At 28.0% G+C, this 23,676-nt stretch overlaps 1 protein-coding gene across 1 annotated transcript in view; it reads right to left on the bottom strand.

Moving 5' to 3' along the window:
• Positions 1 to 6,662: 6,662 nt before the first annotated feature.
• The window catches only part of LOC113383639 (guanylate cyclase 32E), a 44,712-nt gene continuing 27,698 nt past the window's right edge, over positions 6,663 to 23,676 (bottom strand). Inside the window, exons 14-36 of the mRNA XM_026621893.1 lie at positions 21,534 to 21,716; positions 19,683 to 19,815; positions 19,323 to 19,472; positions 18,455 to 18,563; positions 17,751 to 17,835; positions 16,783 to 16,935; positions 16,168 to 16,350; positions 15,764 to 15,942; positions 14,787 to 14,898; positions 14,653 to 14,720; positions 13,774 to 13,879; positions 13,233 to 13,409; positions 12,055 to 12,206; positions 11,804 to 11,964; positions 11,580 to 11,606; positions 11,267 to 11,414; positions 11,057 to 11,197; positions 10,600 to 10,792; positions 10,337 to 10,511; positions 9,224 to 9,414; positions 7,561 to 7,678; positions 7,071 to 7,189; positions 6,663 to 6,785 (exon numbers count right to left, since the gene is read on the bottom strand). Coding sequence (XP_026477678.1) covers positions 6,663 to 6,785; positions 7,071 to 7,189; positions 7,561 to 7,678; positions 9,224 to 9,414; positions 10,337 to 10,511; positions 10,600 to 10,792; positions 11,057 to 11,197; positions 11,267 to 11,414; positions 11,580 to 11,606; positions 11,804 to 11,964; positions 12,055 to 12,206; positions 13,233 to 13,409; positions 13,774 to 13,879; positions 14,653 to 14,720; positions 14,787 to 14,898; positions 15,764 to 15,942; positions 16,168 to 16,350; positions 16,783 to 16,935; positions 17,751 to 17,835; positions 18,455 to 18,563; positions 19,323 to 19,472; positions 19,683 to 19,815; positions 21,534 to 21,716 — 3,186 coding nt within the window. The remainder of the gene's footprint in view (positions 6,786 to 7,070; positions 7,190 to 7,560; positions 7,679 to 9,223; positions 9,415 to 10,336; positions 10,512 to 10,599; positions 10,793 to 11,056; positions 11,198 to 11,266; positions 11,415 to 11,579; positions 11,607 to 11,803; positions 11,965 to 12,054; positions 12,207 to 13,232; positions 13,410 to 13,773; positions 13,880 to 14,652; positions 14,721 to 14,786; positions 14,899 to 15,763; positions 15,943 to 16,167; positions 16,351 to 16,782; positions 16,936 to 17,750; positions 17,836 to 18,454; positions 18,564 to 19,322; positions 19,473 to 19,682; positions 19,816 to 21,533; positions 21,717 to 23,676) is intronic.

The raw sequence follows: 23,676 nt of genomic DNA on the forward strand, positions 1-23,676 counted from the left end.
GATAATATTTAAATACAAAAATTATATAATAATATAAATGTTATTCTTATATTAAATACTTTAGTCTTTACTTATTTTAATTTTTTCTAAATATTATTTTTATTAATAACAAGTGAATTGTATATATTAGATAATTTTTTTCAAGTTAAATATTTTTCATATGTTTTCACTAACATAAACGTTATTAGCCTATATTTTGTCAACTGGTTTTTTGTGTTCAAATAATTTGTGTGTGGTTAAATTTCTAATTTTATTGCCTTTTTTATTTCAATTATTGTACATGTTGTTATTTTCATTGGTTTTGTCTAATTAGTCAGAACATTAGGTTTGCGTTATTTTATAATTTTTTTATTGTTTATTTTATAATAATTTTGATATTTAGTATGTATTTTTTGTAGTGTTATCTACTAAAGAAGAGTCTAGAAACGTACTTAGGTCCACCTTCTATGAAACATAATTAAGTTTTCAATTATCTGGGTAAATTGAAAAGTACGATTTTTATTTTTTTATTAATTTAACATATAAAAAAAACTTACCTAAGAATGATAATACCAAAACAAGCACTTTCAACACACAATTCCTATCACAGAAAATCAAAAATTCAAATGAGAACTTCATGACTGATTTATTGTCTTAGCTATAAAATCCTTAAAATATACACTAAACTTTGGATAATTTCTCAACACTATCATTCTAACCACGTAAAGTATAGTTTGATGAGCACTGGTGACTGATAAACTACATATTTTAAACTTTTTTTACACACAAATTCCATATATTTTATAAAAAAAAATTTTTAAGAGATCGTGTAAAGTGCATGCATGCGTTTGCGAAGCACATGTATCAACATTCATGATTCAGTTTAATGCTTTTGAACATTGAGTTCATTTTTCCCTCTCCCAGACAAATCTTATACACTTCAACGAGTCTCTTAAAACTGGTCGACGGTTTATCAAGTTTACTCTCGATCAATGCCGAGAAAATACTAAAATCGATTTTTAATAGCCCTTTTTGCTTTTTATCAAGCCAGAGAAATACTTTTCCATTGAGAAATTACAGACATTCTTTTAATTGACGATCACATCATTATATTATAAATTGTATATTGCGTTCACATTCAACTTACCATCTTACTTGCATTACTATTTGAATTAAAGATTCCCAAATTCCTCAAAAAGTTTGAATATAATTTTTTTTGCTCCTCTTACACACAATTTTGAGTAAAGAAAATGCAAAACATAAAATATGTAAAAATAGTGAAATATATCTCGTTTAATTCAATAATTAAAATCACTAATTTTATGCAGTTTACAAATTTTTTTTTTTAATTTAAAAAAATGCGTATTATTACATTAAATGTGTATAATATATAATTAAAATATAAAGTAATAATGATCAATAATTCCTACTCCAAAAAATAGGCAAATTGCTGGCACTTTCCGTACCAAAAAAAATTTTTTTTTGAAAAGATAAACATTTTTGAAAAAATGTTACTTTGAAAGACTTAGATTTTTGAGAAACTATAAATTTTTGAAAAAGTATTATTTTTTTTGGAAAAAAGACTTTGGAAAAGAAAAAAAATGTCTTTATTTTGAAATATCTTTGAACTTTTTTTCGAACGAAAATTTGTATCCTCACACACGTACACACACACACACATACATTCATTTTTCCAGACATGCCTAAATGTTCAGAAACCTCTGAAACGTAAAGATATATAAAAAAAAATATTTTAGATTTTTTTGCGATTACTATAACTACCTTGGAAAGTTAAATATAGAAAATATTTGCAAGTAATATAAATTGAACTACATCCGAAAAAAGTAATGGATCTGTATGAATTTAATGCAAAAATTACAATGATTTATTATTTGTTGCGATTATTTGATAAATTTATTAATATTTCATAAGCAACACTTATAATTTCCTAATCGTAAACGTATCGAATAATATTATTAATTATTGAATATCATTTTTGTATTTGTTGAAGCAATAAAATAATATTTATTTTTTTGGCTAAGATCTAGAATAAAATTTTCTTCTTGAAGGTGGTTTTAAACCTATATCATACTGCCGTAAATCATTATCTTTACATTTCTTTTTTATTTGTATTATTTTCTTGATTTTTGACATTCAAATTGCTTTAGTTCTTTCTATAGTAAATTTATATGTAATAACTCATATATTATTAATTCATATATTATTTCAAATAAGCTTTATTGAAGATCTGCAAAAATGACAAAAGCAATAACTGATAAAAAAATGTACAAAATACTAATTTTTGTGCTTGAATTTTATTCTTTTTATTTTTTTTCTATTAGACTTACTGATATAATGATAGAAATATATGATCATAAAACAATGTACGAGTATTTATATATCGAAGTAAATTCAGAAAATTGTGCTTTACTAATAAATAAAATAAACAAATATTTTAAAATAATTCAAATTGAATTTAGTTATTTAGAAATAACTCGAGTATTAGAGTATAGTACTTTAAACTTTTATATTAAAGTTTAAAAGTAAAATCCTCGTTCGATCTACAAAGCATACTAGTCGAAATTCTAAAAAAAACTAAATATGTTTAGCAGAGTTGTTATTAATTTATTATATGAGTCCAATTTTTGTAGCAATATATCTTATTCAAATTGATTTAAACCAAGCTATTGAAACAATAAAAAAATAAATAGCAAGTCAATGTGGAATGAAGGCTATTTCAAAACTATGAAAGCGAATGTGAATGTACTGAAATCATAGAAATTGATAACTGATATGTTAATGTAAGTATGGCAATAATTCAGTATATTTTTAAGTGATAGTATTAGTCATATAGATAGTTAACAGAAACACAAAATAAACAAAATAAGTTGATTTCTTATGTAAATGTATAATATCATTTTTAATAAACTTGAAGAATGAAACTTAATCAACTAAATTAATCTGATTTATATAATACACACGCAGTCCTGATTCCAATGAAATGTTAGTTTTGCAAAAGTTTGTGAGTGAATTAGATACATCCTCATAACATTAATCTGAATTAAAGCTATTCTGTTAAAATCTCATTTGAGATATATATTTATATAGATATTGAGAAAATAATATTTCAATGAATTTATAAAAAAACACAAATAACTAATATGAATATATTAAAAAAAATTAATTATTAAATAATGAAGTGTAGATTTTATGCAATTATTAATTTGTATAATAATTATATATTCCATATAATAAATAATTAATATTGATATCGTTTCTGAAAACTATTTGTCCACACTAGTACAAATTTGTAGCAATTGTGCTATAAATTGTTATGGTTGACAAACTCAAGAACGTTTAATTCCAAATGTTTAGAGTCTTCTATAGAATATTTTATCAAAATAATAAGATATGATTTCTATAGCAAAGCTTGTAAAAATAATCTCTTATAAATAAATGAGACTAAGCATTATGTAAAAATACTACTGACCAAAAAACCCAGAAACGTGTTTAATCGACCATTAATGTCTATTGTTCCGGCTTAATTCTTTTTGGAGCATCATGATTTTATATTAAATCGACAAAAATGTGCAGTAGGTAATATGATTATTTGATTATTAGAGATTTTAAAGACTTTTAAATAAATTCTATATCTACTCTACATAAATACTCTACATAAATTAATAAAAGTTAATATGACAAATTAACGTGTAAAAATTATTTAATTATATATTTATATAGTGCTATATCATTTATATTTTGTGTAAAAGCAATCGAATCAAAAAAATTATTACAGCATAACGAATGTGATGTGCTACAGATGTTTATTTAAATATTTTCTAATATGAAATATAAATAAATTAAATCAATAAATAATATATTAAATGTCATTTTTTATTTAAATTATCATGGCATATACAAATATGAATGGATAATAATGAGGTATAAAATGAAATGTATGAGTTAAATTTTAAGTCAAGATTATGAACTAGAATCTGGGAATCTCATAAGATTCTTTACCCAACAATATGATGTGACCCGCATAAAATAATTTCTTACAAATTACGTTTAAAAAACGCACAACGCGCCTCTTTGCGAATCGCACGACTCATAAAAAATAAATGTTTTGCGAAATTAGGTTGTTTGCAAGCTAACTGTTACACGCGGATGATTCAATTCAGATTCTGTAACAAAGTAGTATTGTCCATAATTTTATTCATATATTCTTTTTAATTGTATATATTAATAGGTAATATGCATATGAAAAGTTTAGTTATGGTATCGAAATGTTTGTGATTTGCTATTGTGATTTCAGGAAGTACATACCGGATGTGCAAATAGTATATGATGTTACATTGAGAATTTTACCTATGTTAATTTGTGCATGAATAGAAGTTATTAACTTCATGTAGGGTAAGTTATTGTAATCGACCAAAAATCGAAATTGAAATTTTTTACATTTCTTCACGTTTTGAAGTTTTCTGAAAATTTTGGCATACCTCAGAAGAAATTGATGTGTGTATGTACTCGTATGTGTGTGTGTATGTATGTATAGATGGATACAATTTTTTGTCCACGATTTCAAAAAACAATCGATTTTTATTGATAGGGAGATGTGCTGATTAGTTTTTGGCAAAGATAGGTCCAGCCGTTACGGAGTTAAAAAGCAAAGAATGCAGAAAATAGAAATCGAATTTTTGAGGGAACGGAGCATCCGATTTGAATGATCTAAAAAACATTCAATTTGTAATGATTGGGAGAAGTGGGGATTAGTTTGTGCAAAGGCAGGTCCAGTCATTTAGAAGATACAGAGCTAAATGTACAAAAAATGGCAGTTATTGAGAGAAATAAGCATCCGATTTGGATGATTCAAAAAACTTTCTGCTTGCGTTGACGAAATAATTGCTTTTTTTCAATTTCTTTCCAATTTTTTTTTGTTTATCGAAAATAATTCTAATTTTATTTTTAACTCTGGTTGAAATTCCAAAACTCTCTTATATACTTTAAGTGAATGATTTTAACTTTGTAATTCAGTTTTTATAATTCTTATGATTATTTGACGATATTACAGAAATCATAATAATTTGTTTGAAAACATTTAATATTCTTCGAACATTTTATTACGGTACGGGAAGTTTCAGCAATTTGCCTTAAGGCACGATGCCATCCACCACTAGTTTTTATTTAATTTGTCACATCAAAATGGTTGATCATATGTATAATGAAAAAGAAATGTGTGTGTGTAAATGTAAATATATAGACATAGATTAGAACCCAAGCCTTTAAAACTCGATAAAAACTAGTCAGCAAATAAATTTAGTTGAAATAGAAAGTAAATAATGAACATAGGCGTTTTATAACGGATGAAGCAAATCTTATCAATTGCAAATATTACTTCAACTATTTATTTAATATTCAAAATGTTGAAAGTCTTATATCTTCATTGTCATTATTTCAATTTTAAAATTCTCTCATTAGTATTAAATACAAATGAGTGTCAAAAATTCTTAAACACGATTTTGTCACAAAGCTAATAATATTGTGCCCAGATATGACAAACTATCTATATCTATATATTAAATACATTTTTATAATATGATTATCAGACAATATTTCTTCTTAACGACCTACATAAATTGCCGCTTTAGTATCACGTTTTGTTACTGTTTTTTGGTTTTAACACACATTCCGAATGTCTTACATACTCATACAGAATGTCCAAAACTTTCTACATTATTTATATGTTCTCGATATCTCCAATTTGACATGTTATTAATAAAAATTCCACGGTAAAGAATATTAATAATTAAAAGTGATAAAAATACGTTGTGGGTTGTGGGTATATCTTAAATTGCTTCAAAATAATAATAACGCAACATTTTTTGTATACAGAATTTATCATATACCAGCATTTTAGTACAAATTTAAATTGATATTTTCTAGAACTATAATTAGTCATTAACGTATTTGTACTCAAATAATAATAATAAGTTTTTTTTGACAATTTTTTTCTCATTCCTAAATGGTTAGGGAAAAGTCCCCAAGTGGCGGACATCTAAGGTTATTTATAAATAAATCAAAAAATATTTTACGAAATGTTTATTAAATTATGATTTATGTTAGATAACAAAGTTTAAATTAAATTTGAACTAAATTAACAAAAATCGCAATCTTTGCTAAAAAATAATTAATACTATCAATCAAACTTTGCTATTAAAAAATATGATTTCAAACAGTGGCACCTAATACCGGACATTTCAAAATAACCTGCATTGATCACATATATGTAGCTATCTCCACGCTCTGAAATGTCTGCACATGTGTCTTTGACGATATTCTTAGATATTGCAAAAAAAAGTCACTTTGCGTCCACCCGGTGCTTGGTGCCGTCCGGCGTTACGGGACTTCCCCTTACTATTTTTCCAGATCCATTACCTTCTATTAAATCACTCGAACAAAGACATAAAGTTTATCAAAATTAAACGTGCCGTTTAAAAGCAATTCAGTGACATGTGCTCGTGCAGTAGATTTATATGTTTGAAATATTTAAAACCAGATTTTTAATTTTTTTTTTTATTGTAACTGCCTTGAAGATTTTGTACACATATCTCAACATCAATGTTTAAAAACAACCCGATATATATATATATATATATATATATATATATTTGTTAATCATACACTTAATAAAAAAATGTCTTAAATCGGGAAGTATCTGGTACGTCCATGAAAGATATTGCAGGTGCAGATCTGTGACCTCTGCGGGTCTCTGGATTTTTTCCATTAATAGTTGTGCGATTAAAATCCTGAAAATTATTGTTATAATTATAATTAATAAAATAATAGTAATTAGTTATACATCACAAAAATTACCAAAAAAAAAATTAAGAACCCTTTTGTAAAGATAATGAAAAGACTGATTCCACTACATACATGTAGGAGTCTTGTGCGATGATTTTAGGCGCTTCATTAATTGTTTTCGACGTGTTATAACTGATACGAGAGCCCATTATATATATATATATATATATATATATATATATATTTAAAAAATTAACTAGACAAAACCTAATGTTGAATAATGATTTCACCTGCGCATACAAAGCGGAGCAGGACAATCTTGCCCTCTGATGAAGTTGCTTCAAATAAACATGTCCTGGACTCAGTCCAGTAGTGGAACCCAAAATTAAATCAGGGGCATCTAGAGGAACTGAAATAATTGAATATGAACAAAATAATAATAATAAATCGCAAACATAGTCTGTATAATTTATTAAACATTATTATTTTTATCAAATGTAATCAATATGATTTTCACTTTTTTTTGCATATCTTACGTACAATTCAAAAAAATTTTAATAAAACTTGTTATTGAACAAACTAGTTACACGTAGTCGGTACATAAATTTTAAATTCCAGTATATTATTAAGAATTTTATTTAAAAAAAAATCTAAACTTAAAACAATATTTTGAATTACATCTTCTTGTTGGATAATTTCATTGTTAGGTAGATGAAAAATTCAAGGTAGATGGAAAATTTTTTGAAATCATTTGGAAATACTATATATTTAGAAACTTACGTTCGTTGTGTAATAAATCTTCATCTGGAATTCCATTAACCATTCGTTGTCTTATTCTTTCTAAACGTCTGTCTCGATTTTCACTTAGGAGCCAATATGTTCGCAATTCTCCTTTTCCCTTAAAGTAAATGTTATAGAATAGTGATAATTTCAACGATAACAACGGTAATCAATTATAGTTATATAGTAGGATATTATAATTAACAATCAGTTGGTTCATCTTCAGTTTGGTGACAAATATAGTAATATCATTATGAGGGTAAATAAAATTAATTTTGTGTATATTTATGTATAAGATAAACATATCTAGCAGAAATAATACGATAAATACTTTTTGATCATAATTAGAAATATTCTGATTTCCATTTATGAAAAATAAATTTGTTTCTTTGCGCTTTTAGCACTCAGTTGTTCAATTTTCAATCTATTTAATATTTAATAGTAAAATGGAGAAAAACAATTTGTGAAGGAAAATGAATTAGATCTATTTAGATCAGTGATTTCCAAAGTGATCCACATGGACCCCCAGAGGTCCATGGCAACTTTCAAAGGGTCTACGGCAGCGAAAACAAAATTTGGGGTCCACGGCATATTTAGAAATGATTTAAACTTTAAATGTTAGTATTGAGCGCGGAGCCAGCCACCCATTAACCTCGCATATCTTAAAAACTATTGAATGATTCAACTTTAAATTTTTGTCAAATAATTAGTAAAGTGTAGTAACAATGTATGTCAAGTTTCATCAAAATCGAATTATGCATTTTTGAAAACGAACAATCTGTTTCAATACCAGTATTGAGAGCGGAGCCAGCCACCCATCAACCTCGCATATCTTAAAAACTATTGAATGATTCAACTTCAAATTTTTCTCAAATATTTAGTAAAGAGTAGTAACAATGTGTGTCAAGTTTCATCAAAATCAAATTATGCATTTTTGAAAACGAACAATCTGTTTCAATACCAGTATTGAGAGCGGAGCCAGCCTCCCATCAACCTCGCATATCTTAAAAACTATTGGATGACCAACTTTAAATTTTGGTCACAAAAAAATAAAAAGAAGAAAAATATGAATTCGGCTCCGAATTGCTTCCACTTTTACCATATTCTCTAGATCTGTTCCCCAGCGACCATATACCGATCTCAGATCTCAAAAGGATGCTTGCTATGAAGAAACTTTTACCAAATGATGAGATGATAGCTGAATTTTGTGGCAAAGTACAAATCGTACTAAAAATATGGTTTCAAAGAGTTTCAAGTTTGCTATAATCGTTATATCGTCTTTGAAAAAACCATATTGCTTAAAAAAAGAAATTTGCCAAAAAATTGGTTTTTCTTAGTTATCCTACGGATTTATTGAGTGACATGAATATATCGCTTCTAGATATTTGATGGGTAGTTGTAATTTTAGTAACAAGCACTGCGAAGATTCGATTTGAACCTATATTTTTTGAGAACGCGGCACAATCCGCGTCAAAAATCGATTTTATGAAAACTCGGATCACTAGATGGAAATCCGCGACTGTTCAGGCGAAACTGGTACGTGTGGTCACTTTAATATAAGGGGTCCATAACAAAACAAAAAACATTGCAAGGGGTTCACGGCATAAACAAGTTTGGGAACCTATGATTTAGATCTTTCATGCGATTGATCTTATAAAATTACCTTGATAAACGTTAATCCTCTTTCTTCGCATCGAAAACCACCCAAAGCTTCAAGCAATCTAAAACTATCAGCAGAAATGTGAATGCGCAAAGCTTCGCCTGTGCTTTCCATACGAGATGCTGTATTTACGGTATCTCCGAATAAGCAATATCGAGGCATCTTCAGGCCAACTACTCCGGCCACACATGGTCCTAGAGAAACATATTTATTATAAACATTGTCTCCAATACTAATCACTTTTTATTTATTATCGATGAAGTAGGGTAGAGCGGGGCTAGTTGAGCATGAGTAAGCCTCACGGGCGTTTTGTTTATTTTGAGACCAAAAAGTAAAAAAGTAATTCATCACGAGTTTTTGTCTGTTTAGTCAAATGTTATTTATTTTTAATCAGGTAAATGTTATTCTTTAATATAATTATAGCACTCTTAATATGCACAGAGATTCTGGGTATAATTCTCACTGTTTATTTATAAACTCACTTATATTTTGAAATTCCCAATTGGGGTTAGTTGAGCATAGTTGCTAAACTTGTTTTGTCACTAAGACGATTACCATTAACTTCCAGAACTTAATTATTATTTTTAAGATTTAGGCTAAGTCTATGAGTAATAATATAAAGAAATAATGATTTTAAACAAAAATATTGAATATAATGGTAAAATCATTCCTAAGATACGATATTGTTTTGTTGATTCTACTTTTCGTTAATTATTCAAAGCAAATTACTATAAGTTATATTTTCTCTGTCAATAAAGACTATAAATATAGAACTGGTTATTAAAAATTTATTTTATTTCATCACTAATCGACATTGAACCTATGATTTCATTATACTTGCTCAGTGCTCAACTTGCCCCACCTATGGGTTACATTGAGCATACTTGACTTTTTGCATTTAAACAGCTGTGGCTTTTAAATTTTACTTATTACCAAAAAATAGTATTAACTTTTGTTAAGCAATAAACAACAATATTATGCCGTATAGCAATTTATTGAGACTTTTTATTGAGGAGCTACATACGTTTAAGTAAAAATTTGCTCAACTAGCCTCGTCCTACCCTAAAGCAATTTTAAAAGCACAAACATCAGGTAGAGATCCACTTTTATTTTCACCTGAATGAATTCCAATTCGAATCTGTAGTAATTCACCAGGAAGATGTCGAACTGGCAAAGTTCTGATTTGATCCAAAATGTGCAAAGCCATAGAAGCTATCTCTGCTGCATGGCTAATACCATTTCTGACAGGTAGTCCTGAAACTACCATGTAAGCATCACCTATAGTTTCTACCTAAAATGGTAAAAGTCAAAACAGAGTTGAGAGATGTTTGATTAATTGGAATAACATCATTGTGTTCAATATTTTTTTACTATCTCACCTTGTACACATCGTAATGTGATATTATAGAATCACAGCACGTATAAAGATCATTCAACAAGTCTACGACTTGGAGAGGAGTGCTACGAGCTGATAGCTCAGTAAAACCGACTACGTCGCTAAAATATATGGTGACACTGGAAAAGCTCTCAGCCTGCACTGGTTCACCTCGTTTGAGCGATTCAGCCACTGTTCTAAATTATTATGTACCAAGTTATTTGTGGTTGCAGAATTTATGTTACGATTTTTATAATTTTTAACTTTATAATGAAGATATAATTAAACTAACAAATAAAATAAAAGCAACTTTAATAGAACATACGAATTGCTCGATTAATTGGAGCAAACTCTTTGGAGAGTAAAAATTTTGAAGTATGCAAAACTTATAATTAAAACAATAATAATACACATGAGTAATCGATTTTTTTTTTGTAATCGATAAATAATCATTTTCATACTTTGGTAGCATTCTGTGTAACAACGCTTCTGTTTTCTTTTTTTCAATTGTCAGTTGATTTGTCCTTTCTTGAACCAAACCTTCCAAATTATATGCATATTTGTCCATGATCGCTAGCATATTATCAAATATGTTTGGTTTCCTGAAAGTCAGAATTTAATTTACTATTCAAATAATCACTTATACCTGAAATTATATTTATGTTACTAACAATCCAGCCTGCATTTCTTTTAATTTCACTCTAACGAATCGAATGTCTGGTCTTAAATCAGGATCTTCATCCCAGCATGCTTCTAGGCATCGAAGGACATATCCTTCGACTGCCAAATTATGAATTGGTGGTCGCAATACCATACCACCTAATGCACTGGCTCCAGATTTGACACATGCAATAATTTCTGCAAAAAAATAGTTCCAAATCATATGAATTTTGATATGGATTAACATTTTTAAAACTCAAGAAAACTTCACATTCCATTTTCATATAACTTCAAGGAAACACTTTATGTGGTATAATTTGTTGCTGATTTCTATGGCTTTACTCTCAATTTCTAATTCGTTATGAAATGATAATAGAAACAATAAACAAGGGAGAGGGAGGAAATCATTGATTTGTGGTGCAAATCATGGATTTGCCCACAGTTAGACAACTATTTATATTAATATTAGAGCATAATTTGTAATAACTTATATATTATTTCGACCAATTCTTATGCAGATAACTTCTTATTTTAATTTTTATACCAACCTTCATCTGTCATTTCTAAGGAACCCCAAGGACCATTTCTACTTAAAATTTCGTACAAGACAATTGCAAATGAATATACGTCTCCTTTCTGAGTTCCTCTTGCTGGAACAAACTCACCTCTGAGTAATTCAGGTGCCCGATACAGCGCCCTTTTTATATTTCTGAAATAAAAAAAAATTTGGTTATCAAATTGATATCGCTTTATTACATATTAAGCTTTTATGAATATAAAATTATTTATAAGATAGTACTTGGCATTTTGATCAGGCTCGTCTTGGCCTGCTTTAAATTCATGAAGACCGAAATCTGCTATCTGCAAAACCCATTTTGAATCCACTAAGCAATTACTTGACCGCAGATTTCCATGTGAAATAACTTCACTATCATGTAAATATATCATTCCCTAGAAGGACATAAAATATTAGTAATCAAAAGTACAATTATAAATCATTCTGATCATAGATAAGTTGAAAATATTAATAAATTCATCATCTTAAAACTATATTTTGTTCCATTTGTTTTATTATTAATTAAGCCAAATTAAGGCGAGGTGAAAATTTATGTTGAAATTTGGTATTTAAATTAGATACACTAATAAAAAATTGTTTTTTTGAATCTTATTATTGATCAAATAACTAGTGGTGTATAACATCGTGCCTTAAGGCAAATTGCTGGAACTTTCCGTAACAAAAATTATTTTTTTAAAAAAAGATTAAATATCTTTTAAACTATTAAAAAATTAAATTTTTGAGACATTTGGAAAAAAATGTTTTTTTTAGTTTGAAATATTAAATAATGGCACTGCTTTAGCTGTAAACAAAATTGATACACATTATTAAAATTTCCAAAAAATATCTGTTAATTATGTGCATATGTCTAATGATCATTTTTGACCACAAAATGGTATTTTTTTTACTTCTTTTACTAGATCTCCAAAACCACTAGGCCTGCCTTCTCAAAAATTTAATAAGTAGTTCATTGTGTCAATACAAATAAAATGTTTATTGAAGTATTAAAATTGGACACTCCGTTCTTTCAAAAACTGAGTTACAGTTTTTGGGTACTTTTTGCCCCGTATCTTCGAAACGGATAGACCTGCCTATGTCAAAAACTAATCAGCACGTCTTCTTATTAATAGGAATCAGAAATAATGTTTTTTGAATAATTGAAATCGGTTGAACCGTGTTCCCAAAATCATCGACGAAAAGTTGCATCCGCACACACACATACATCTATTTTTTCTAAAGTATGCCAAAATGTTCAGAAACCTCTAGAACGTAAACATATATAAAATTTCGATTTTTTGCGATTGCTATAACTTGCCCTACGAGAAGTTAGTAATGATTTTAATTATCACAAGATTTTGAGCCAAAAATCAATTAATCTCCATCTACGTCAACGTAATGCGTTTTAAAATAAAAAGTCTTACTTTCAGTATATCGCTGACTAAGGACGAAATAAACATATTATCGAGATGCAAATCTTCGTTAGCGAGAATATCCTCGAGAGAGCCTCGCGCGCAATATCCAGTCAATAAATAAACTGAACCCGGGTCGGCACTCGCCCCAATGAATGGAAGTAAATTATCGTGTCGTACTTCTCTCATCTGGAAAAATTCAATAAAATCGATTAAATACGTTACTAATACAAATTTAATAGGATTTCATAATTTGTTCTACTAATTATTAATTATATTGTAAATCGAGAAATTTGGTAAATAGCTTTAACCAGACAGTTGTAAATATCTCAAGAACAAATCTAGTTAGGAATTTTGAACAACAATATTTGAAAGTAAAATGAAATAGATGAATAGCCAGCCATCACCTTAATTATTGTTTGAAAATCAACAACAAAAGTATTTCCTTTTCTATTTTTTCAATTTTTAATGTTAATTTCTAATAAGACATACTTCAATCATAATAGCATTTTAGTATTTTTTACTAAAATACCATTGTACTTTATTTACTTACTTGTTTCATTTCGCTTCTAATAGATCTCGTTATGTCCACAGATCTTTTATAAATTTTCTTTATTGCTACGATATTTCCTTTATAAAGTCCAATACATGCATAAGCACTATAAAAGTAAAAGATTTTAGTTATATAATAATTTTATACGTTTATACGATAGATACGAAAAAGTATTTTAGACTTGATACGCATTTTGAAATAAACATGTTAAAAAGATATTACTCATTACATATGTATATGTTTTTCGCTGCTTTCGTATATTTTGATTTGATTTTTAAAGTAAAACTTCTTTATTCGCGACAAGGGAGTAAATCTGTACAAAAGCAACGGAAGACCGTTACGCTACGGGTTGGCTGTGATTGGTCGACGTGTCACGTGAGTATGATTGCCTTTATTGTATGCGTCACATACACGTCAAAGCGTGCAATTGTTCGAAATGTTTTCAGTTAATAATTATAGTGAAAATAATAAAACAAGTAAAAAATCTATGTCGTGTCCACTTTATGAACGAATATTATAGAATTTATTAATCAGAAAATACATCATTTTTTTAATAAAGATTCAATTCCTAAATGCTAATTACAATGACAAACCGATCATCTCTGAAGTGTGACTTTAATTACATTATCATTTTCGAACAGTATTTAAAATATTTTTAATGGTATTATAAATATATAATTTATAATTTTTACTATATAAATATGCATACTGGTTGATAATAAAAATGTGTGCATTACGAGTGCTACCATATTACTAATAAACATTATTCAAAATTGTTATATGATGTATTTATTTTTAACTTGAATGCCATATAGTACGATAGCAAATAAGTTTTACTTAAACTTAAAAAATCAAAATTAAATACAATATTTATCTCACCGTTTTGTTGCAGTATCTTGTCCACTGCCAGGAGCTAGTTGCAAACAACTGTGTCTACATACTTGAATCTAGTTAAAATTATTGATTATTATTTATATTATATGAAATATCATTGCATAACAGTTACCAATTACCAAGCTTTTATTTCTTATTGTAGTTTCCACACTCTCTGTAGGAATCACTGTTACATCTTTCATATCGATCTTCCAGAGAAGGCAGGCTAGCTTATGTTCATATCGGTAATGCCTTTTAAATAGTTATAAACAATTTGTAAATACTATTATAATCCAAGAAAACGAGAGATAAAATTATAAAAAAATAATATATTGTTACAAATTCGATCACTACATTAAAATTTGTTGAATTGATTTTCGTAATTTCAGAACATTTTCTATTTACTTAAATCATATATTTTATTATAACAAAGCGCATGATATAAACAATATCAAAATAATTTACAAAAAAAATTTCTGAAATAAAAGTATATATATATAAATATTTAAATATTGAAACGTGTGTGTTAAATGTTAAATGTGGAGTTAATAATCACATATTTAACTAGCAAACCGGGCAAACTCCGTTTCACCACCAGATGGTTTCATTATAAGTAACATTTTGTTTGGTGATTAAAAGATGAAGAAAAAAATTGCCTGCTGTTGAAATTGAATAAAAATTCATACAATGCACGTGATTGATTTGATGGTTTCCAATTGAAATGTTAGGAAACGAATAACTACTTTTTTACTTTTTTTGCACAATCGCACAGTGAACACAATGCTGGTTTGTAACATGCAATTAACTGAGCAGAGAACAATGAGTAGCTGTCAAACAAATGAGTAGCAGTTAAACAGTAAATATCAGTTTGTAGTATATGCTAAGTATCAGAGATGACGCTGTGCGTGAAAAAAGAAAAAGTGTTTTCCGCTGTTCTGTTGAAATCTTTCTTCAATCTTTTTGCTATAAACCTTACGGAGTCCGAGACCTTTCCAACGAATGCAAAATCGTCGAAATCGGTTTGTGCGTTCTGGAGTAATATCGTCAGGAAGGAAAACCCGAAAATATCTATTTCTTGAATTTAATAAAAGTTAAATTTTATTTTATTTTCACTTACTTAAGTAGGAAGATTCCAGCCAAAAGAATAGCTCCTGCAATAAATGCTCCAACTGTGGCCAATCTAGGGTCTGCCCTAAAACCACATCGTTCACCAGTAAAACCGCATGGGGGTTCTGCTAACGGTACGGAACCTCCAAGCCATTGTATCGGCTTATTTTCATCTAAATAGTAAAATTCCTAAAAAATGGATATTTAAAAACATATAAATCTTATTTATTCAGTGAATCATCGATGGATGCGCCTATTATCTGTCAAATGAACAATTTGGTTGGGCATAATTGGAAAATAAAACTAATTATAACTAAATTAACTGCTATATACTATATACGACTAAAACTAGATTTTTTGGACATTTATCTACGATTAAATCGTATAAAAGGTGGATGATGTCGTATCACTTACAGGAATATCACAATCATCCTCATTCCCTTTGCAACTTTTTCGCAGAGATTCATTTTTTAAATTATATCGAAAACATCCCACAGGCTGCATGCTCATTTTTATGTGGTCTTTCATCTGTTTATCGTGCATTAGAGCGACTAATGTAAAGTTGCCTTCGGCGTCGCCGTTTTTATCTATAAATACCTGCAAGTACACATATTTCAATTATTTAGGCGTAAAATATTATGGTAATTTAATAATATAATGCATCGATGTAAAATGCTAAAATATAATAAAATTTATTTTTCAGAAGTTTTGATATTTTGGCTTCTCATGTGAAAAGATAACATTTATATTTTATTCTGTCTTGATTAATTTGAATTAAAATCAGTTTTTATTATTTCAAGAAGCAGATGAAATCGGATAAATTATTACAAAATTGCACAAAAAAGCTATTCTTATCATATAAGCTAGAAAAGTTTCTTCTTATTTATTTCCACCTATTACATTCTGAGCATCAGCAACTCTTTGGTCGAATTTAAAAAATGTCTGAATCGAATGCAAATCCATTGATTGGTCGTCCGGGTATGATGGTGAAAAGGTCTATCTAATAAGATTTTAAAATTCTTTACTTACATCAAATCCTTGTATCGAAGTATAAGATCGATTTAAAATTCTTTCCAAAACAGCAGTGCCATTTTTAGGGTCGCGATTTTCTCGGAGAAGTTCGGTAAGGGCTCTGGCATAAATGATAACCGCGTCGTATAAATAGGCAGCTTGAATAGGCACCTGCATTTAATATCTTTAAATAACATTTGTTACAAACAAATTACAAAATAGAGAAAACGTAAAAACTTAAAAACCTAATTTTAATTATATTTCTCTATCTTTAATCCAATATAATTATGATTAGATATTAAAAACTACAATAATGTAGTTGTATATATAATTTACTAAAATAAAACTATTTTATGAGTAAAGACTGAGTATAATAGCAGTTTCTTTATGCGTTACTTGATTTTGTCTTTTGCTGTCCAAAGATAATATGGAGGTATTTTTATTATCTTAAACTAATGTAAACAATATTGAAAGTTACTAGTACAAATATAAAAAATAATATATACAACTACAACTATATTCAACTAAAAAAAAAAAAAAACAATCAATTTATTTTTTTAATAATAATTTAACAAAATTAAATTCAATTTAATTAACTTATCATCATTATCGAGTATATTGAGTACTTTTTACCAAAATTAAACGTATGAGTAAGAAATACCAAAAACTTATAAAAAATCATATCACATTAATATAATAAACTGTATTGTCTGTATCCGATGTGTTAAATTAGCATAATTTCCAATATTTTAAAGACTTTAAATAAGTATTTTTTTACTAATTTACGATCCGATGTTTTATGAAGATAAATATTAACATACTATAATTGCAGAGTATTTAAACACCCGTATTAATACCGCCGAAAAATCAGGCGACTTACCGGTATTTCGGAATACATAGAATTGTCCTATATTCTGATTGCCATTGAAAATAAAATTAAAAAATAATTGTCTTTTATTTGTGGAAATTTCATGCATTTCACTTACTGATATGCTACCGAATATTTTTTCATGATACGGAACACAAAATGGTGGATTTATCGATAGTTTCTTGATTTTTTGGCAAACCTCGCTGTAAAGGAGAAGATATACACATTTTAATATCTATCTCAATATTTTCATATATTACTAAGCATCATAAGATACAAAAATTAATCAACTTGTACATCATATATTTCTATTTCAGTTTTCACTCATTAGAGTTTAATTTCATAAATGACCATAAGAAATATAAGAATGCCTGCATATCAAATAACAAATTCATCAAGGCATTAGCTAATTACTTCCATAGTACGTTTAACAAGGTCGATTCTCAATGATTCACGAGTGCCTATATTGCGATCGACACATGCCTTAAATTTGTTTTGATAAGTGTTGACCAAAATATTTGGTTTGCTTTGACCATGAACATGCAAAATTAAATTCTGTAATATTTTTTATATTAACAAACCCGTAGTACTACATATTTATGGTATACAATTTGTGGTACTATATCTTATAGAATCACATATCGAACCAATTTTAACTTTAGGTTCGTAAATTTTTTGTTAAAAATATATATTAAAATTTTGAATGCTTATTATTTTATTATTTTTTATGCTAAATTACTGATTCATAATCATGTAATAAATTATTTATCCCCTTTATTAAAAATGACAACTATCATATTAATTAATTATAAATTAACTTACTGAAATTTTGGATTTCTTGGATGCGATGGCGTTAATTTTAATACTGATCTAAATCCTTTAACATCAGTTGGCGAGAGATGTTTGTTTTGCAAGTAAGGGTCTAAGTAATCTAAAAGATAAATAAGAATTAATTTGTGTTGCATGATATTAAAATTTATATATTAACTTATTGGTATTGGTATTTTGCCTTGAGGCAAGTTACATGAAATTCCTGAAATGTGTTCCCAACTGATATCTTTCGAACAGTTTTTGATTTTTTAAAATCGATTCGGTAGTGGACGAAAAATGTAACACTTTTTCCAAATTTCAAAGGCAGAGAAACGATAACCCTTATCGAGATTCATCAAATGGCTTTTAAATTTCTGAAATCGGTTCAGACGTTTTTGAGCAAACGTCGATGAAAGGTCTAATTTTGACAAATGCCAAAAAAACAATACTAATTTTTGCAAACTTTGATGAATTTTTAAAGCCAAACGAGTTGCCGTAGGGCCGTAATACTTTAATGTGATCTAGAAGACTATGGTAATTACCGTCAGAAAAATAATAATAAAATTTATTGAAATTTTTTTTAACACTTTATTACAAGAAAACGGCCTGGCCTTTACATACTTTTACCAAATTTGGTCTCATTCGATTCAAAATGGCTTGAAACGTCAAGAAAACATAAAATTAGCGTATCGTATTTTTTGATAAAAATATAAACTTCTCTTTCGGGGAGTTAATAATGCAAAATGTAAAGGATTTTGTTGCAAAATGTTTAAATTTATATTTTTATGAATATATTATATGTGAGTTAATTTGACTAAATAAGACAATTAGGCGCAAAAATTTTAAATAGTAAATTCATTGTAATGTATTACTATATTACCTCTTTGCATGAATGTTTCTTTATGTCGTGGATCATAGATTTCATTATCGACAGATATGACAACATACTCTCCATTATCCAACAAATGTTTTGCTTGCAAACATCGAACAAAATCCACTAAAGCTATGTGTTCACCAAGAAAAACATACACTAAAAAATATTTAAAAAAATTAAAAATATCAAAAATATATGTAATAAATTATTAGTATTCTTATTTTAATACAGAACAAATACTTAGATTTTTTATTTCAATCAATTATATGCCAATATGTTTGTCTATCAATCTACAATTTAATTTAAAATTTCTCAATTGAAAGTGTATTTGATAAACTTCTGATGATTTGTTATTCCATAAAATACCTCTAGTACTTCTATAAGTCTCCTTCACAATATTTTCCATCTGATGTATATGTTGGGGTATATAATCGGTATATTCTTTGGTTGCTGCGATTGTAATGTCATTGTACATGCAAATATCCTGAAAAGTATTTTTCTGTGACAATGAATAATTTAATTGAAATGTAGCATAAAATAGAAAGAATAATCAATACATTGAATTTCATACTGAATATAATTTTTTTTTGAGATCACAATAATTAATTTAAATACTATGATATTATTGAAAATATTAACTAAAGTTTTGTACGTATTTCTTTTTACTGAATGTGCATAAAATCAGGTTGTTACATAGTTCATTTGAGATAATGAGTCAATTAACTACCCAATATAATTGATGATAATCAACTCTTTTTTGATAGAAATGTTCGAATATAAGTTTAAGTAATTGTATGGAAACTTGATGTCTGGATAAAAAAAATATTCGTATCGATCTAATTTTTTTAAATATAATTTAAAAAAAAACTTATAAAAATATAAAATTATAGACAGTAATTGATAAAAATTAAATTAATTCAAAGCAATAAAATAATTGTTATATTCAATCATAGCATGAGTAGACTAGTATTAGTAACAATAAATAGACAATGCTAACTAATACAAAGAGATGATAAAAGTTTTTTCGAATTAATAGGCAACTTCGATGAACGCCTGGATTTTAAAAACGATTTTTGCAATCCATGTTAATGCATTAACACTTCTAAACATTTTTTTATTTACTAAAGAAAGACGTGAAAATTACAATGATATAAATATTAATTTCTATTATTCTTTTGTCGTTGATCTAATATAAATATGGTTAGGGATTGAAATTCACAAGAAATCAATAAACAATTATTTCAAAATTATTTGATATTTGAAGTAATTGAATTCATTTATATTCTTGGGCAAATTTTATTTGTTTATGTGAAACGCAAGAACTACAACGATATAAATTTCAATATTCTATTATATACTATCATCGTTGTTTCAAAATAATTATGATTTAGAGTCTATAAAACAATAATAAACTAGCGGGGCTCGTGGCATCGTGCCTTAAGGCAAATTGCTGGATCTTCCCTTTTTTATTTTGAAATAATTTGGAAGTTCTGAACTTTTTTTCAAAGCAATCGTTCTGCAACTGCATAGAGACGAAATATGGAAGCGTCGCCGTCTAACGGATAAACATTGGTACGGAACCCATAATGAACAAAATTTATACTAATTGTTAAAATCTCTATAAAATCTCTAATAATTCGATGTGCATATGTCTATTTTTAACCGCCAAATGGCATTTTTTTACTTTTTTCACCAGATCTCCGAAACCGCTAGACTTTTTTAATCAATTCTTCATCTTGTGAATGTGAAAATGTTTTTTTGAATTATTCAAATCGGACGCTCCGTTCTCTTAAAAACTGAGTTACCGTTGCCCCGTATCTTCAAAACGGCTAGACCTGCTTGTGCCAAAAACTAATCAGCACATCTCCTTATCAACAGCAATCGAATGTTTTTTGAATAATTGAAATCGATTGAACCGTGTTCCGGAAATCGTCTAAAATTTGTATCCGCGCACTAATACACACACATACACACACACATACACACACATCACACACACACATACATGCATTTTTTTAAGGTATGCCAAAATGTTCAGAAACTTTTGAAACGTAGAGATTATTAAAGAATTATCATCAATTCCTAATGGTTTCTAATCTGTTAAAAAAATGACAATTTTAAATATATTACCTTGATTTAGAACAATTATAATATAAACTTTGCAATTTTTTTTGTCATGCATAATTGCCTTGAATTAAATAAAATTCTATTTCTGACCTTGATGGCATCCTTGAGTTCACTGCCCCAAGCCGGCCTCGAGCCCGCCACAACGACAATACGGGTCCATTGGAAAGCCAACAAAAGCGAAACTACACTTTTCGAAACTTTTGATGAAGGCGGAAGAGTGCGAGCGAAACTTTGATAAACCTTCTTGTTGGACACTTCCGTGTCAGAGCACTTCTGTAATTTAGGTCAAAGTGTTAATTTTTAGCAGTACCGATTTATTTCGCGGTGTAAACAAACTTTGTGAATACTGTGGTGTGCGAATGTTTAATTTCGTTATAACTTTAGCGTTAACGTGCTGTTTTGAAAAAGTTTTTAATTGCATTCCGGATTTTGATGTTGATTTTGGTAATTTTCCTTACTGATTTTTCTGTTTAATATATTTGTGTAAAATTATATTTGTTTCATCACAATCTTACTCAACACATATATTCATATAAAACAAATTAGGTAAGAAAGAAATTAGTAAGTAAAAATAAGTATATATATATATATATGTTTAATTTGAGTTTAATAATCGGGCGTAACATCAATAAAAATAGTATGAGTTTTTTTTTTTTTTTTTTTTTTTTTTTAAATTTATTTATTTAAAATCCATACGTTTCGGCTAGCATCTTAGCCATCATTCAGTGTAATCAAGTTAACTATAAAAATTGAAACTAAATAAATTATATGAAAGGAATTTTGTGGAAAAACAATAATAATAATAATGGTAATAAAACACTTACAATTTGTATCCTAATATAGCATATGAAACCATTATTAATCCATGGTATGAGTATGTGCACATTGATAAGATATATATTTTTAACACAAACATCACAAATGGTAAAACACACTAATAATCATGATAACTTAACAAGTTGTCGAAACTATGTATTTACTCTTGGAGTTTAGGATAGAAATGCACATTTTTCTCAAAGCAGTTTTTAGCATGTGTTGATATTTTTTGGAAAATTTAAAAGGCGATGGGATTTTGTTATTTTTTAAGGAATTTTGACACGCTATTAAGAAACCGCGTGTTCGTTTCGATAAGGGCCGTATTGTCATTGCGTTTATTTATGACTCTGTCGTTATGTAATTGTAAAACAACCCCTCAGCGAATCTTCTTTTAATTGTATTCTCTTCAAAATGTAAAATTTTAGGGTTAAAAAAATCGATATTATGATTTAAATTTTAATATGCTCAGTTAACATTGTTTTAAATTGCTTAGGATTTTTTGAATTATTTTTGTGTTGATTAAGGCGTTTACTCAGGTTTTGGCTAGTTTCTCCAATATAAAAGAGTTCGCAATTAGAGCAATTAATTTGATATACTAAATTCCTGAGGCGGTCAAAATTGAACTTAGATTTCATTTGTGTAAAAATTGAACTAAGGGTTGCATCACAATTACATACCAACAGAATGCCACATTGTTGAAATAGTTTTTTCCACGAGAAATATAAATCTTTTACGTACGGTAGGCAAATGACACCAGTATATGATTCTAAGTCTAAGCGGTTTTTATGATCTGTGAGGTCTTTTTGTTTGTTAAAAATGTAACTGCGTCTGTTATTTATGACCGAGTTGATTATGTTCGTAGGATATGAGTTGTTTTTCAGTGTGTTTATAACCAGGTCAATGTTCGTGTCCCAGAAGTTTTTGTCAGATAGTAATATGGCGTGGTCTGTTAAATTTATTATTGTCGCATTTTCATTTTAAGAGGGTGGTATGAGTGGTAATTTATGTATCGTCCGGAGCTAGTTGGTTTCTGGTACCAGTTAGTAATTAGTCGGTGGTCATTTGTACGTATGAGTCTGATGTCTAGAAAGCTAATCGAATTCATTGTCTCTAATTCTACGGTAAACTGTAGTTTTTTATTAAAATTGTTAAAATTATCAGTAAATATGTTAATGTCTTCTTCGGAATACAAGTAATGATATCGTCTACATATCGGTAATAAAAGATTTGTTTATTGTAATTATTAAAATTTTGTTTTCTACTAATTGTAAGGAAATTTCTACTAAAGACGGAGATGCGGAGATCCCATTGGGGTGCCAAAAATTTGGTAATAAAATGATCCATTAAATTCAAAATAGGTGTTAGAGACAATGAATTTGATGATTTCTCTAAACCAATGTAAGGATAGTGTGGTGTG

This window comes from Ctenocephalides felis, unplaced genomic scaffold (genome assembly GCF_003426905.1).
Source record: "Ctenocephalides felis isolate EL2017-DRISC unplaced genomic scaffold, ASM342690v1 CF-g0.4_SCAFFOLD_00845, whole genome shotgun sequence".
NCBI classification, from domain to species: domain Eukaryota; kingdom Metazoa; phylum Arthropoda; class Insecta; order Siphonaptera; family Pulicidae; genus Ctenocephalides; species Ctenocephalides felis.